The 17,678-nt window shown below is 40.3% G+C and overlaps 2 protein-coding genes across 2 annotated transcripts in view; one reads left to right on the forward strand and one right to left on the reverse strand.

Annotated features, from left to right (window-relative positions):
- Window positions 1-17,678, reverse strand: part of LOC100114360 (kinesin-like protein GA13060) — a 228,945-nt gene that overhangs the window by 93,595 nt on the left and 117,672 nt on the right. The window lies entirely within an intron of this gene.
- On the forward strand, window positions 14,382-15,681 carry LOC100679797. Its single transcript, XM_003426140.4, has 4 exons — window positions 14,382-14,496; window positions 14,606-14,665; window positions 15,207-15,354; window positions 15,451-15,681. Exons 1-4 carry the CDS (start codon window positions 14,422-14,424, stop codon window positions 15,537-15,539), a joined length of 372 nt encoding a protein of 123 aa, XP_003426188.1. The 5' UTR covers window positions 14,382-14,421; the 3' UTR covers window positions 15,540-15,681.

Below are 17,678 nucleotides of genomic sequence, written 5' to 3' on the forward strand. Positions count from 1 at the left end.
ATAATCATTAGTCCGAGAGACCACCGAACATTCCCCTGGCCACTTTTAGGTCGGCACCTAAACCCAAATTTTCTAGACGTATTTTTGACTGCTGAATCCGAATTTCGAGGGTTCTCGACCGAAAAAGTAGGACATAAAAAGTTATAAACAAATTAATTGTTTAAAATGCAATATCTCTGAAGTCTGACATCGCACCAAGTTGAAATTTGTTTTAAAGTGTTTATTTTTCCATTTAGAAACTGCTTTTATCTTATATTTTTTAGCTATACTTCATCTTGTTCGAGATATCATCAAAAATGGTTTTTGACGCGACTTTGCTATCTACACCGATACCACACAGATCCCCCATTTTCGCGCTTTGCTGTTAGCAATCGGTAAATCATATGAGGTCACATTTTGCACCAGTATTGAATCGCATTTTATACTATAAGAACCTAAAACTCAATTTAAATGTATAATTTTGAGGTTAGAGTGGTATAAATATTTTTTTTTAATCATGTAATAGAGAATTCATTATTTTTGTACTTATATTCATAGCATTTACTTATTCTGCCGATTGCTAAAAGCTAAGCGCGAAAAGGGGGGAACTGGCGCGTGATGACCGCGCGCGATGTAGATAGCTAAGTCGGGTCAAAAACCATTTTTCGATATCTCGAAAAAGATAAAGTATAGCTGAAAAAAGATAAAATAAAAAAGTTTCTAAATGCAAAAATAAACATTTTAAAATAAGTTTCAACTTGGTGCGATGTTAGACTTCGGAGATATTGCATTTCAAACAATTAATTTGTTTATAACTTTTCGTTCCACATTTTAAAAATACGTTTAGAAAACTTGGGTTTAGGTGTCCACCTAAAAGTGGCCACGAAATATATAGTGGGCTCCCGGACTACATCGACATCAATGAAAACTAAATTTGCACTTTGAACAGGTTGTTTTGCAAAAAAGTAAGTTAAAATATACACAAACGAGTTATAGCTAGATGGACATCGTGTATGTAGAGAATAATTAATACTTTGTATTAGAGAATGAATTATATTGATATATAAAAACAGTTTCTTATCGCTGTCCAACTATCGGGTTGATGAAAACTTTTGCATGTGTGTTAGATTTGATTTCAAAAATTCAAGCAGTTATAGCATGAGCGACCCGCATACAACGCTAACAAGGTAGCTTTGGCATTGGTTTTGTCAACTCGGTGTGAAAATTTTATGAGGGAAATAGGAAACTGTTCATGCGCCACCTATCTTTCCATTCTGGAGACTCGGTTGGGCGGTGGACAATGGGTCATCCGAAACTGCTTTGTTTTGATAAATGATATCTAGAGGTTCACGTGTAGATTAAAATTAAGTTTTAGTTAGGTCATAATTAAGCTTCCCATTTCAATATAATACCCAGAATACTGCGACAATCTAACGAACTACGACTCGCTTTATCATACTTTCTTAATTTTCACTTTATTTTGAAGATAGATATTGCAAGTTATCTCTAAATAGAGAGCGGATAGAATGATTAATACCGTTTCCTTTCTAGAGTACACGTAGGATAGGTAAAGTTGAATTGATTTTAAAATTGGCTATACCAATAATATAACGTTAAATTCTTAGTTTTTGGCTGACTATATACTTCATTCGATTAAAATGAAATTTTACTAAGGTAATATCGTCGCTCCTTATGAGAAGTAACACATTTTAGAATTCGCGCTGAAGACCACCACATTCCACTATTTGCCGCGAAAACCAGCACATTTTAGGAACTCTGAAAGTTCTCAAAATTTTTTCAATTTCACCTTTAATTAATTTTTTTAAATGTATTAATTTTATCCCCCAACTCCTCGTCTATTTTTTGCATAAAAAGTGTGAACTTACTGCTACTCTCTGCGGCGGAAAATGACTTACACGCGGTGTCGTAAAGTATACGACTTACGTCGCTAGTATCGTAACGTATTCCTCTCTTTAAAAATGATGGCCTTTGTTGTGAAGCATTTAATACGTTATTCTGATTGGTTGCTGGTTGGTTGCTGGTTGGTTGCCTAGGCAACGAGATCAGAACCGCGCTTTAAATTCATAACCCTCAAAACAGCCATAACTCATAACCCTGGTAGAAATGTTTGGGTGTTTAAAATGAAATGTGGAAACCTTGATAACAGATAAAATATATGTAATATAACTAGCAAGAAATTTTAGTAAAAATTAATAATTACCAAGAGTGTGTAGTATTACAACATGTGTATTGAAAAGTGACAACCTAACCCTATTTGAAGTAGTAATAAAGTGTGTGAATATTATTTAGTTTTTTTTTTTTTAATATCAGTGAGAAGTTCAATTAAAAGAATAAAGAGTTTGAAGATATACTGTGTCTCTGTGCCCAAAGTCGCCCTCGGTGAGGTTTGAGAGGTGAATTTAAAGAAAAGTTTAGTATCCGAGTCAGTAAGTTTAAGGCTATCATTATACAATGCTCTTTGAATTGTAAAAGGGCTATTAGACAACTAAAATATGACACTGCCACTTCCTATGTTACCTAGAAATATGTAACCTAGATGATTCTGATTTTTGAACTGTTTTCGTTCATATTTTCATATCCAGGCTCATGCGAATTTTTTAATTGAGCAGGTCAAATTTTACTTATAGCCAGTTACACAGAAACTACCATCTCTAGAACATTGTATTTCTGGTTTCCAGTGTATTTTTACATGAAGGAAGTGATAAGTATTTTAGCTTCTTTGTCAAGGCATTAATTAGAATTTTGACTTTTAACAGTTTTGAGAGATTTTGAGACCGATACCTGTTTTTCCATTTTTGCATTTTTTCTCATTCGAAAACTAACAGGTCTAGAAAGCTCATATTTCGCATATAGATTTCTTTTGTGATTGTGGAAAGATATTTAAAGTTGAATCAACGTTAACTGAAAAACTTCTGATTTCGACTCCGAAACTGATGTGAATGCAAACTCATGCTATACGACAAAATAATTATCATGGGTGTTGTAGTCGAACACAAAAGTATTTCAGTTAACGTTGATTCAACTTTAAATATCTTTCCACAATCACAAAAGAAATCTATATGCAAAATATGAGCTCTCTAGACCTGTTAGTTTTTTAATGAGAATAAATGCAAAAATGGAAAAACAGGTATCGGTCTCAAAATCTCTCACAACTATTAAAAGTCAAAATTCTAATTACCTAATACCTTGACAAAAAAGCCAAAACATTTATCACTTTCTTCATGTAAAAATACACTGGAAACCAGAAATACAATGTGCTAGAGATGGTAGTTTCTGTGTAACTGTCTACAAGCAAAATTTGATACGCTAAATTAAAAAATTCATATGGGCCTCAATGTGAAAATATGAATGAAAACAGTTAAATCATAATCATGTAGGTTACATATTTTCTAGGTACCATAGTAAGTATCTGTGTAAAATGTCAGTTGTATAGCTTTTTTATAATGCAAATAAATGGCATTGTAATGATAGACAAACCCACTGACTCTTATACTGAACTTTTCTTTAAATTCACTATTCAAACTAATGATGACGACATTGAGCATTATTAATATATTTATTAAAAAATAGTTTTGAGGGATTTAGTAACATGTTACATGCTTATAAAATATTAGCAGACGTTAGTGTGCCGCCCAACACTTATGGTAGATTTTCTACCAGTGTTATTAGACAGAGATAAAATCAAGAGCGCGCGAAGCACGCCTTCATTCCTATAGTATTTAAAATAAAACCGTTAACTTTCTATCGATTCCTTTAATAAACTATGTAAATTATGCACCATTTCTCGTCAAATATGCCCGAAGAGACGGATCGATTTCCTGCATTTTTAAAAATCGTTCGGCTTAGTCGTTCGATGCCGGTCTCGTATTTATGTACACACACACACACACATGCATATATATATATATATATATATATATATATATATATATCACCTAATTCTCGTATTTATAAAGGCGAGATAAAGCATCGATGAACATTCATCAGGCCAAAAAGGTTGGACGGAATAAAAGAATGAGAGGCAGAGTCCAGTTAATCCTGGCTCAGGTTTTCCCTGCGTGGCAATAATATATTCCTGGGGATCATTCCGCCTCGTTTACACAATGCTCCAAAGAACAAGCTGATAAGAGCAGTCCAATCCGGCCAAGCGAGCCCGAAATTTGGGTGTGAACGCACAAACGGAATAACAGCATTAGCATAGATCAAAGATTGGAAACTGAAGTAGATTACGATAGCGCGCGGCTAAAGCAGCCGCACGAGCGCTGTGCGTTGGACTGAAATTTACTGCGCAGCTACGTTAAATTAATACTTGTACATTTTCGACGACGCTGGCGTGACGATCTTGCTGGTGGATGACATGGTGAATGATCGGCACATATTATCTTCGATAACAAATTCTCTTGAATTGTACGTTGAAATAAGCCTCGACGCGACGATCGATGCTACTATACTAGCAAAGAACCACGAAGAATGTTGCGGTGCTGTGCGTGCAAAGCGCAGCGTCTTTTTTTGAGGCGAGTGCGTACGGCGGGAATCTCAGGCAGAAAAGCAGGCAGTAAGTTCGAGCAGCTCCTAATCTCGGCCGGATCACACAGCGCGCGCCCCTCCAAGAACTGTCATTCCGCGACACTGGCAAGCCTCCCTATTGTCTTTGGGCTTATCTCCTGCTTGTGTTGCCACTGCCGCCGCCGCCGCCGCCGTCGCTAATAAAGTACTGTCTCGCGGCGGCTCGTTACAGGCAGCGAACGCGCGGCGAGGCCAATCGCTATTCAACGATTCCGCTTTTTTGGACGAAGGCATGCGAGTCTGGCGGCGCACGGCATGCCGACAAAAAATGGATCCCCAAAATTCATATATAGCTCGAGTCACGCGAGCCTGTGTCTCGCTTTCGGTGACACAAAGCGCTTGCTTCGCGGAAGAGCGCGAGTCGAAAAAACGGGTCAATAGTTGTGCCTCGCGCGGGCCCTTTTCCAGGAGCTTCTTGTGTATGGGGTGCAAAACCTCGGTATCTCCCTTCCATACATACGGCTCGTTTTAGTGCAGCCGAGAAGGAGGCTAAGCGATTTTCAAACTTCGGATCCGTCTTAGCGAGATAAAGACAAGGCGACTGGGCTATGCGCGCGCTGTCTTCCCCTGCGCGAGTCGCGTTTTCTTTGCTCGGATGGGAGGAACTTTAGATCCGCCGTGAATACAGACGCTCGTACGCGCACTCGCGACCTTTTTCATTCCGATACTCGCTGTACGAGTTGCCCTCCTTTTGCATGTTACGTGGGCTTTTTATTTTCCCTCGGCCAGGAACAAGTCTATTGTCGTCGAAGAGAATTATCATACGCTCTCGTTTCGCGACGACGCACGATTTTTTCTTTTTGACAATTCTCGGTGAACAAAACTTTAAGAGGCAACAACAACTCGGAAGAGAAGGTTCTTCCAAGCTCTCTTTTTCTTGGGAAAGCGGGAGAGAAATCCTTGCGACTATAGGGAGGGAAGGTAGAAGAATCCACTTGAAGCTACATTCGAAAGAAGCGCCGCCGCTCAAATACTGTAAAAGAATGGCACGTCTCATTCTCTAATGGAGTGGGTGCAATCAAGTCGAGATGCATTTTACGCCGCCATTCGCAAAACGAGGGGCTTATTCCTATTTTTCACTCGGAAACTAAATTTCCGATTAATGATTCGCGAGAATCGAGAACGTCCCAACAACGCGGAGAGCTCGCGCGAGTATCTGTCTCAATTACAGGTTTTCCATACAACTGCCGTCGCACCGTTTACTCGGGCGGAGCAAGAAAGTTAAAAGTTCGTATAAGGGAGTAAGGAAAGTAAAAACAAAAAGCGCGCGCGGAGAAAAAGTAACCCCTCGAATAGCCGCGGATTCACACTCGTTCATCGCGAGCACGAACTTGTCGCCGTGAAGATTTATCGGTGTGACTCGCGCGCGGCTTGATTTACAGCCGATAATTAAAGCGTCGTAAGGGCGGGAAGGAGGAGCAGCAGTAGCAGCAGTAGCAGCCGCCTAAGTGTACGTCCCCAAAAACTTTGGGGATGGAGAAGCTACGTAGGCTCGAACTCGCCGCCGTGCGGTGCGCTCCAAAACTTGAGCCGTAAGTCAACGAGGCCTTACCCGCTGCCACTTTAATAAAAGCCTTTGCACTGCTTGACTCCTCTCTCTCTCTCTCTCTCTCTCTCTCTCTCTCTCTCTCTCTCTCTCTTCCTCGCTCTCTGATCTAGATTTCGAGCTAACAACATAAGTACCCCCGCGTATTATCTCTGCCTATTGAATATTCCACAGCACAGTCTTGTACGCGCGTCTCGAAATTCTCGACATTTTCAAGATATGCTAAGCATCCTTTCATGTGCGCGTAAGTGATGCGCGCGTGTACAGAAGTCAGGTTCGGATTATAGTAATTTCTGCCGGAGACCAATCGAGGGCGAAAGAGTTCCTCGTCTGGCGTAGCGGAGGCGCGCGAGATCCGGGGAGTTCTTCCGGAAAATATATTCCAAATAAGATTACAGCAGATATCGCGCGGGCTTTCCTTTTCGGGCATGTACCCACTCCCGCGCCGCGGTATAGCAGTTCACGCGCATGCGAGAAAGAGAGAGAGAGAGAGAGAGAGAGAGAGGCAGCCAGCCAAGCCCTCGAAAAATACAGCCCGAGACAATCTGCAGAAAATAGCAGAAATTCCATCGTGACTCCGCCTCTCTTTAACTATCTTTCTTCTCTTCTGTCTCTCTTTCTCTACTCTCAGCTCGCCTTTCCCGCTAGATTTCCGGCCCGTTTCTCCTCCTCACATTCCTATATTTATCCAAGACACATTCGCGTATCGATTGTTCAACAATACACTCCGAGAGCCCTCTCGTCAGAGCCTTTAATCTTAGACACCTCTAATTGCTTCATATCGTCGAGCGCGCACTTGGCGTGACGGCCTTTTTGCGCGACGCCAAAAGCCAGCGCCTCTCTCACGCGTTGTCTGATGCTGCGCGGCTGCACATTGTTACGTAATATCTCGCTTACCCTTTGCATCTCGTGCGCACCAAGCGCGTCGCGCAAGACCCTTCAGAGCTATCTCACCTGAAACAAACAAAGGAATGACTTGACTTACTTTTTATCCAGCGTGCGCTTCGCACTTGCGCGAGCAGATGCTCGCCACTTTCGCTATGGTGCGATAATTTGCCGTAAAATCTTTTTAAAAACCGCGCCAGAGGAATCAGCGCGAAGTGATCTTTCCGATCCTTCGAGCTGATTTGAGGAAAGCACTTCGAGGCTCCGTTAATCAGCGGTAGCACGGAGTAAACAGTAATCAGAGTTAATTTTTTTCAATTTGCAGGCTCCTGTAAATGCAACGTTAATTGAGGCGCGAGTTCTAATTGCGGTGTAAGTGACGCATACACCCCATCTTCCACTAGGCGAGCACGCTAGACTCCCAGAAACGAGCACGCGACTGGAAGATAAGAAATGGAAATTTCGCCCTATCCGCTATACCTGTAACTCCCATCGCCTGAAATTAGTTTGACTGGAGGTGGCTTTCGATGATGTAATTGCAGCCGGTCTCGACTTGCAGCCATAATTGAAGGAATCCACTCTCGAAAAATACCGCCGCTGGAAGCGATTTTGCCGCGGATAAAAAAAGTAGCGCACGTTACAGTCGTCGTGCGTTCGCGACTCGTATCGAATAAATCGAGAGAGCTTCTTTCTCCCCGCAGCGGAGAGAGAGAATCGCCTGATCAAAGCGCTGAAAGTCCGTCTGGCGTGAAAATCGTCGACAGCTCAATGGGTCGCCGAGCCATGTACGCTTCGGGAGTCGCGCACTAAAGCGCGCGGGCGAGTGGCATAGCAAAAAAGGCTCCCGAATCTCTGCTCTTCCGTATCGGTCAGTCGCGCACCCGCATCCACGCGTTAATTAGCTAATGGAAATTCTGGATTGCCGGCGGCATCGATAGAACGCGCGCGCGCCCGAGGGAGAGAGCGAGAAGGAGCTGGTGCACTCGTGTAACCTAGCGGGAAATTCAAATGTATCGCCCGAATTATCCTCTCCACTCGCTCCTGCTCTCTGGCCAGCATCGCGGGATCACGATAGATGGAGCGAGATAAAAAGCGAACGAGAGCGAGAGAGAGAGAGAGAGAGAGAGAGAGAGAGAGAGAGGGAGAGAGAGAGAGCGAGTTACGCAGGCGGCGAGCTCCAGGCCACCCTTCGCTCGTAATTCACTCTTGTTTTTCTCGGCCGATGCAACGGCAGCAGCGGTGGCAACTTTTACTAGTTTTGCGCCGGGGATCGCGCAGACAACGACCGCCCGTTGACCCATACCCACACCATCGACGTCGCGAGCTTTCTTTTCTTGCGCGTCTTCGAGCCTCGATTGGCTGGACGACGACGATGCATCGCGGTCCGCGGATCGCGGCAGTGTAGGTCTGCTGCGCGCTGGGGGCAGGGGAACGTGACTTCTCGGTTTACCGAGCAGGAAAGGAAAAACTGAGAGAACAGACCCTCCAATGACGTACGTCTGGCTCTCTCCTCCTCCTAATCGTCGATAAGCTACGGCTTGCTGCGCTATAAATCACACACGCGCTGCTGCGTGTCACATGGGAGCGCGTGTGGCCTATATCGCGTATCCATGAGTTCGTTTATTAATTGTCCCCCGTCGGACTTTTTTTCATCAGCACCGCGGGAAGTTCCGAGCTGCGACTGCTCGGGAAACAATTGACTCCTTTGTGTTTTTCCGATTTTATCTTGGCACGCTGACAAAATACGAGTAGTTACGGCTTATTACACGATGGAGTAAAGTAAACAGATGATTAGCACGGATCGAGCCGGCATCGGAGGAGATAATCGAGGATGGACAATCCTAACGACGCACAGCTTCATAAAACCTAGAGCAGACACCGGACGCTGGATTCCGATAGGGGCAAGCGCCCGTGCAATCGTTTCATTAATCTCTCCCCTCACACCCTCGTCGAATCAGCGAGTCTCGACTATTCTCATAATTCAATTAGCTCCGGCTGCTGCCGCTGCCCGGCATCCGCTTTTATGGCTGAGTCGACGTGCGGCAGCGAGCCCTCTCTCTCTCTCTCTCTGTTCTCTCTCTCTCTCTCTCTCTCTCTCTCTCTCTCTTTCTCTCTCTCTCTTTCTCTCTCTCTCTCTCTGCGGCCGGCGTCGCTGGCGGTGGCTTATTTACGGATTGTTTTGCGAAATTAGGAGAGAATCCCGTCACGTTCGTGCACATCCTGACCCCCAAAAACCATATATCAAAGCCCGACACTGACGCGCAACCCGTGCGCGGTATTATAGCTCTGCCGACTTTCCGCCAGCGCGCGCGCACGCCTTACACGCGCTCTTTGCGCCGTATATACTCCCGCCCCCTTTGTTCCTAGACTGCCCGCCAAATTATATTTCCTTCCCTACGATTTTTACGACCTGCACAGAAAATTAGACTCAACCCCTGCGTGACTCGGACGCGGAACGTATACCTAATCATTCTCTACGACTCTTCGCCGCCGGCTTTTTACGCAATTGAAGTTTACTCGGAAGCAAGTAATTATAACCTTCTCTCCATCAATTGACGGAAAATAGAAAATACGAGTGTTCATTATTTTTGCGCTTGTTTAAGTGCGTCAACTCACGCTTATTGGAGTGGACTGACATATTGATATCCTGATTTATCGATACGGGAACGCTCTTTTTTCGTCTCACATATCTGCGTGTCCTGCCGACGTTTTCGCTGCGAAATCAGTCCAACGATGCCTCCGAATAGCTTCGATGCCATTACTGCGCTGTATAACTGTTTTTTGTGACACAAATGGAAAGAGGCACGACAGAAGCCTTTCATCGTAAAATCAGAAGCTGCGGCTTTAAAATATATCGGTATTTTTGAGCTGCCCCGGCTTTCTCTTGTGATTCTGACAGAAGCTGTGCTCGGATCGCAGTTGGTGCCGCGGCAATAGATTGCGTAATCCTTTAGCCATGCGGGAGACCCGGATAAATCATAGTCGCGCAGGACGTCAGACGGAGCGCGGCGGCGCTCGCAGATCCGGGAGGAGACAGCGTTTTCTGTTTGGCTAAATCCGCGTAATCCTCGCTGTCCTGCGGCTTGGCGATCTGCTCTCCGTCTTCCTCCGCGTCTCCTTTCCCTCGGCACCTCGGCGCGAGCTCGTTACTCTTGCGACGGCGTCAGCGCGTGCATGCGCTTATCCCCGATAGGCAGATGTACGCATAAATCCCCCGATGCTGAGGGGCTCGGACCTGCGCTCTCGAGGATTAATGTCGCGGCCAATTAAAGAAGAAAGGAGCATCGTCAAAAGGCCCGCCGCGCCCGACAATTTATCGGCGAGGATCACACTCGGCTATCCTCTCTCTCCATCTTGATCTCTTTCGCAGTTATTCGTCGCGCTCCGCAGAGAAATGACGATGGGCTTTTCATCAGCGCGCGAGCGCAAAGACGGCAGAAAGCCCCTTAACACCACACGGCGAAATGTCGCGCTGTCGCCGCGCTAACTCGAGACGCAGGCGGATGAGTAAGAAGAGAAAAAGAAAAAGGCGATGCGCGCCTGTGAGGGAAAGTGAGTAAGTATGGCAGAAGATAACGAGAAGAAGATCACAACTATGGTATAGGGAAGAAGGAAAGCTAGCGCGAAGTCTGGCATTAAGCCACTTATCACGGGCAACACTGGGTCGAGACATAGTTATCACGCGGGAGGGTTCGACAAAGTACCTCGCTCAAAGGCCCTAGAGGGAAAAGTAGAAGACCCTTCGATCTTCGGCTAACTGCTGAGACCACGATAAGCGAGGAGACACATTGGATTAGAGCGCGCCGCCCTTCAAAAATGTCTGTATCCCGGCTTTGATACTTTCTGCACTTTTCTCCTGCGCTGGGCTTATATATCATGATCTCTCTTGTTGTTTTTAAAACGATGTCAATCTTGTTGTCTCTGTCCGCGAACTTTTAATTGAACGGATATGCAGTGAGAAGACGTGATAAATAACAGTTCTTGGTTACTCGCAATGCTGAACTCGGTTTCGAATTGATTTTATTCCTTCGACTGGAATTGACTATGTAGTCAAGATGTAATTACTCTTTTTAAAACATTATACTTCCTGCGAAAGTATTGAAAAAGTAATGAACAATACATTTGTATTTTGGATAAATAATAGTATATCGCGCAGTATTCGCGCAAGTCAAGCTATATGCGATGTTGCATATATACGTATGCGTGGCCGTCGGGCGCATTTTGAAATTACTTCTCTCGTAATTTTCAAAACGTCTAGCTGTGCACTGCAATGCGGAATTTGAGAGTGAATTTTTAGCACAGGTATACACTATACATGTATAACTTTCACAAAAAGATTCGAACACGATATTCTACTACGTAAATCCGACTTTAGAAAGAAAAGTAGAACTGAAGAAAAACATTCACAGCGTGATGCTTCATACCAGATTTATTCTCTCAAAGAGTCGGTGTCATATAACAGATATTTAAAATACACACCTATCTAAATTACACTGGACTAGAAGTACTGACTGTTTGTTTAGTATGTGAATAACGTAAAAATTGTGACCTGGAAAGGAATTGAATGATAATATCAATGATTCATTTGTTCATTTACGTAATTACGCGACAATAATGAAAAACATCCACTTCTTTTTCATTTGTTTTTCGCCTAAAATTCTAGACCCGCAGTGGGCTGCTTCCCGTTCCTGCTCCGAACTTGGCATATTTTTATATGGTTTTCTCCTTCTTTCTCATAAAAACTTTTTCTACATCCTCAAGGAGCGTGGAGTATGAAGTCACCTACTCGCCGGTATGTATCAGCTCATGTCGCATCAATCCGCTTTTGCCTTTATGTAACATTATAATTGAACGACTACGAATCAACTTTTGAGATTTCATCATTAAGACCGGACTTTTAAATACGATCTCTAGATTTACAGAAAATGTCTTTAGGAAGTTGATGATGCAAAGGAGTATAATCTGAATATTTACGGATCGCTTAATATCACGATGAACTACAAAGAAACCGCAATCACGATGGGATCGGTGTTTTGTGGTGCATAAATAATACCAAACGATGTGAGGTTGCATTACTCGTAAATATTTGGATCTATTACGTAGCGAGCGATTCTTCGAGCGCGTCGAGTAGACCATTAACCACCCTTTGTCGTTGACTATCCGTATACACAGACAAGCGTCAGATTCTGTCCCGTGATTAATGGTGGTTTGCTTGCTTGAACTTCGCTAACTACGCCAATGATATATTGATACTCGTTTCAATGTTAATGCGGTAATTACTCTTCGGCGATTGTGGCACCATCATTTTCACCTAGTTGTACTTTTGTCTTTTATAAGAGCATTAAATTTTTCAAGTTAATGATATATATCTTCTGCAGTGTTATATATATATCAATCTATCTTATAAAATCGAAACTTTAGAAAGCTTGCTTTGCGCAAATTTATATATTTTCGCGAACAATAGTTAAACGCCAAATGAAGACTTATAGTTATTAATCTTTAAACATTTGCTGGCAGGTTCTCTTGGGTTCTGTGTGGGAAAATTAGAAGTTTTCACCTTAGGTGCCGACCGGTCGCCTAAATGGATAGAATTCAATGGCATCGTGGGCTGGCCCCTTATTGCTCCCTCAGGACTTTTCAAGGGATGCTTGTCTAAATTAGTCTATATCTGGGAAGCGGCTGTCGGAGAGGCTGTAGATACAAAATAGAGAAAGGATAAAAGAGAGCAAGGCTATTTGCTAAGTAAAGTAATGAAACGATACCCTTGTAAAGCCAATTTCTGTTGAATTAATCTGATAGAAATAATCTTTTGCAAAATAGGAATAAAAAATATCTGTTGTTACGATAACAGCATTTATTATTATAAGTACCTACGTTTCAGAACAATATCATAAGCAATGCAAATGTAGCATGGATAGTTTACTCGGAAGCGTCTGAAGCTAAACTCGAAGACAGCCGTGACGAACGAGTCGCATACGCTTGAGATATTTGCGGAGAGACGAAAGAACTTATACAAGAGAGCGCTTAGCATGTATAAATATACACGTATGTCAGACGGTCTTTTTCAAAAGTTTTGTTCTTGTCATTTATTCGATATATCCTTAGGAAAATAGAGCAATTATACGTTTTAAGTGGAGGACTGGAAAGTTACTGTATTTTCTACTAGCAATTATGACTAATTATATTTTTATATAGTCTATTTCTGCAACTAATAATTAACTTTTTACTGAAGAAGCCACTAACTTTCGAAGATAAGAAATTATTGCCTGGAAAATGTAAAGTGACATTCTATTTTTGTTTTATATAACTGTGGGTAAAGTTTAAATGGCATTCGTTACTGATGTCCTTTAAAAGTAATTTTTGTGCAATAGGAATCATTTTATACACTAAGCGATATTAATTAAAAACCGCAACACCTGCCTTCATTTAATTCCTTGTATTGCTTCGAATGCATAACAATTTTAAAAGTTGCTGAATGCTGTATAACTAACAGAAGAAACTCAAAATATCACACTCAAAAATGCTAATTTTACTAATCCGGCTTTATACTCTTGAAACAGTCTCGTTTGGCGGTCTGTTTGCAGAGCTAATGAGTAGTTACTGGATGATGTTTGGTAATGAACCGAACAAAGGACCTTTGGTTATGTCGAGGGTTATACGAGCCGAGGCTTTGTGAAAGGACATGTGCTCGACAACTTCGTCAGCAGAGGTACTAATACGATAGCAAGTGTTGCCGCGACGCTGTGCAAGTGCCACCGAGTATTTTACTTATTCCAGGTAAAGTTGCGATAATTTTAAAGAGTTTCTATAGGTACCCTTATATTCACATATTTACGTGAAACATGATTTACATAGCTCGTTTAAACTGATTATTATATATAAAGATTAAAATCATGTAAATGTTGCAACTCTCAATTTTGAATTCAAATACATATCTTTTATCATATCTGTCTAAACTATAATGTATTGCTACTCAAAATGAAATCGCGAAGACCGGACCATTGCGATCGAGACAATTTGCTAATGCACGATACTTGGCGTCTGCGGGAAAAGTCCTGAATCATTATGGAAGGATATAGAGAGAAAGATATAATTCGTGTGTTTAGGTATCAGAAGAAATTATGATAGTTTTACATTTCGAATTAAATGTCAAAATTAATCTATATTTATGGTGTTATAATCTACGATTTATTGTGGAAATTTTTTAAATATTGAACTGTTAAGAAAGGGCATTAAAAAATCAATCATTTGATAAGCTTGAAAACTAATTTCCAGGCTTTAAGATAGTCGTACTTTACTACGGGAAAACGTTTAAAACAAAAATAAGGAAATCATTTTACGAGATGGCCCATATTTTTCACAGTATATATATAGTGCCAGTTTGCAGTGTGGTGCATCATACAATCGACGAAAAAGTGTTCAACATGACTCGACTCTTTCTGTTCTTAATTTTGTGCTTTGTCGCTGCTGCAGCTACTTGTAGCTTTGAAAAGAAGAAGGTAATATTACACAGTTACGACAATAATGATGAAGAATACGATCGTGGTTTGCGCATTGTTGATATAAATAAACGTTTTTTACTAATCGTGGTTGATCGTTACGCTGTAGGAAGATCAGAATATCCATATAATTCACGTGAAATCAAATCAGTCTCCAAGCAAACAAATGGTAAGATAGTATTCACGTAATAAATTGTTGACTTCGTTATAAACTCTCAAATAACTTGTATATGAGATTCTTAAAAAGTTTGACTAATAATTCTACTATCATTGTGCGATAGATTAGAAAAAGTACCTACACTTGCTTCATTTAGGTATACTGCCCTAAACAAAGGGAATAAAGTATACTCAATCCATCAATGATATTCATGCATAATAACAAAATTATCAAATCATATGCAAAATTACGAAATAATTCAACATTTTTCTGTGGTCTTTGGTACTCTTCATTATTGCTAAATGTGTACTTTCAATTTAATTATGAAATAAAAAATAGTATATTGTGTACCAAGGGCGTAAAGTGCTCTTTTTAGACCGAATGTGCATGAAGATTGTAGTACGAGTCGAGGCGAATGCATTTGCGAGCCGTAGACGAGTACTGCAGCTACACAAGGTTACTTAGGTCGAATTTTTAGATCTAAAAAGTGCGAAAATCGTGCATGCATCACAAAAAATATCATTTGAATCATTTGAATTTCCAATTTTTTAAGGACGATCCAGAAATACTGGAGCTTTATTTACCACCCGAAATTTTAACCCGCCAACGCCGAGAATCAAGAACGGAAGCTACAACGTTGCAATGTAAGGATAAAGACTGTCAACAGAAAAAATGTGGCACAAAACTCAATGAAAACTGCCGTGAGTCATAACTAATAACTGTTACTCAAAAATACAATAACATTCAAAACGCTAAATAATTTATTTAAAAAAAATCTAAATATATTTTTCTTACAGCCACTGATAACAAAAATCATAATCAGAATAATGGAAAACGTATTTTATCTGAGCCACTGCAAGTCACTACAGCATCGGTCAAGTCATGAACTTTATTAAATTTTATCATTTATCATAAATTTATTAAATTTTTGTATTACATTCATAATTTTTAATGTTAATATAAATATGTTATTCTGCACTGTAAACGTAAATACTTAAAATGAATTAAAAAAAAAAATTTGCACGTCATGTTTTGCATTCATTCCATTATATAAAAATCCTATTCGAGAATCTCGAACTGGATTTCGATCTCGAAACAAATGAGTGGAGTAAGCGACGCTGAGCAAACATAACGAATGTAAATGAACAAACTGATGGCTGAATTCAAATACGCTTATGGGGTTAGAATAAACGCATACGCTCATTTCAGACCGATTGTTTGCTCTGATGTTCAGACCTATTATATGTATACACTGAGATTACATCAGGCGCGAAATGGCGACAATGTTCTGAATTCTGATCATTATTTTCTGTAGCTTTTGAAAATAATTTTATTTTTCTTCATTTAAAATAACTGTTACAAAATGTATTTTTTCATAAGAAATCAAATCAAATATGGCAAGAACAGGGAAGGTTGATAGGGACAAGTGATATGAAAGATTATAATCCAAATTCGAGACATTGGCGCGCTTGCGCACCTGATCATACACTTATCTGAAATATGCAACACATCTGAACTTTTTTTTGACTAGGAATAAAGGCGCGCTTCGCGCGCTCTTGATTCTATCTCTGTCTAATAACACTGGTAGAAAATCTACCATAAGTGTTGGGCGGCACACTAACGTCTGCTAATATTTTATAAGCATGTAACACGTTACTAAATCCCTCAAAACTATTTTTTAATAAATATATTAATAATGCTCAATGTCGTCATCATTGGTTTGAATAGTGAATTTGAAGAAAAGTTCAATATAAGAGTCAGTGGGTTTGTCTATCATTACAATGCCATTTATTTGCATTATAAAAAAGCTATACAACTGAAATTTTACACAGATACTTACTTAGAAAACATGTAACCTACATGATTATGATTTAACTGTTTTCATTCATATTTTCACATCGAGGCCAATATGAATTTTCTAATTTAGCGTATCAAATTTTGCTTGTAGACAGTTACACAGAAACTACCATCTCTAGCACATTGTATTTCTGGTTTCCAGTTTATTTTTACATGAAGAAAGTGATAAGTATTTTAGCTTCTTTGTCAAGGCATTAATTAGAATTTTGACTTTTAACAGTTGTGAGAGATTTTGAGACCGATACCTGTTTTTCCATTTTTGCATTTATTCTCATTAAAAAACTAACAGGTCTAGAGAGCTCATATTTTGCATATAGATTTCTTTTGTGATTGTGGAAAGATATTTAAAGTTGAATCAACGTTAACTGAAATACTTTTGTGTTCGACTACAACACCCATGATAATTATTTTGTCGTATAGCATGAGTTTGCATTCACATCAGTGTCGGAGTCGAAATCAGAAGGTTTTCAGTTAAGGTCGATTCAACTTTAAATATCTTTCCACAATCACAAAAGAAATCTATATGCAAAATATGAGCTCTCTAGACCTGTTAGTTTTTTAATGAGAATAAATGCAAAAATGGAAAAACAGGTATCGGTCTCAAAATCTCTCACAACTATTAAAAGTCAAAATTCTAATTACCTAATACCTTGACAAAAAAGCCAAAACATTTATCACTTTCTCCATCTAAAAATATGCTAGAAACCAGAATTACAATGTCCTAGAGATTGTAGTTTCTGCGTAACTGGCTATAGGTAAAATTTGACCTGTTCAATTAAAAAATTCGCATGAGCCTGGATGTGAAAATATGAACGAAAACAGTTAAAAAATCAGAATCATCTAGGTTACATATTTCTAGGTAACATAGGAAGTGGCAGTGTCATATTTTAGTTGTCTAGTAGACTTTTTACAATTCAAAGAGCATTGTATAATGATAGACTTAAACTTACTGACTCGGATACTGAACTTTTCTTTACATTCACCTCTCAAACCTCACCTCACCGTATATCTTCAAACTCTTTATTCTTTTAATTGAACTTCTCACTGATATTAAAAAAAAAAACTAAATAATATTCACACACTTTATTACTACTTCAAATAGGGTTAGGTTGTCACTTTTCAATACACATGTTGTAATACACTCTTGGTAATTATTAATTTTTACTAA

This window comes from Nasonia vitripennis (genome assembly GCF_009193385.2).
Source record: "Nasonia vitripennis strain AsymCx chromosome 3 unlocalized genomic scaffold, Nvit_psr_1.1 chr3_random0005, whole genome shotgun sequence".
Taxonomy (NCBI): Eukaryota; Metazoa; Arthropoda; class Insecta; order Hymenoptera; family Pteromalidae; genus Nasonia; species Nasonia vitripennis.

Bases quoted from the DNA above. Each gene is read 5' to 3' on its own strand.
- LOC100679797 (XM_003426140.4), top strand. From the start codon at position 14,422: ATGACTCGACTCTTTCTGTTCTTAATTTTGTGCTTTGTCGCTGCTGCA. The intron at 14,497-14,605 runs GTAATATTACAC...GTTACGCTGTAG, and splicing joins GTAGCTTTGAAAAGAAGAAG to GAAGATCAGAATATCCATAT. The intron at 15,355-15,450 runs GTGAGTCATAAC...TTTTTCTTACAG, and splicing joins AAAACTCAATGAAAACTGCC to CCACTGATAACAAAAATCAT.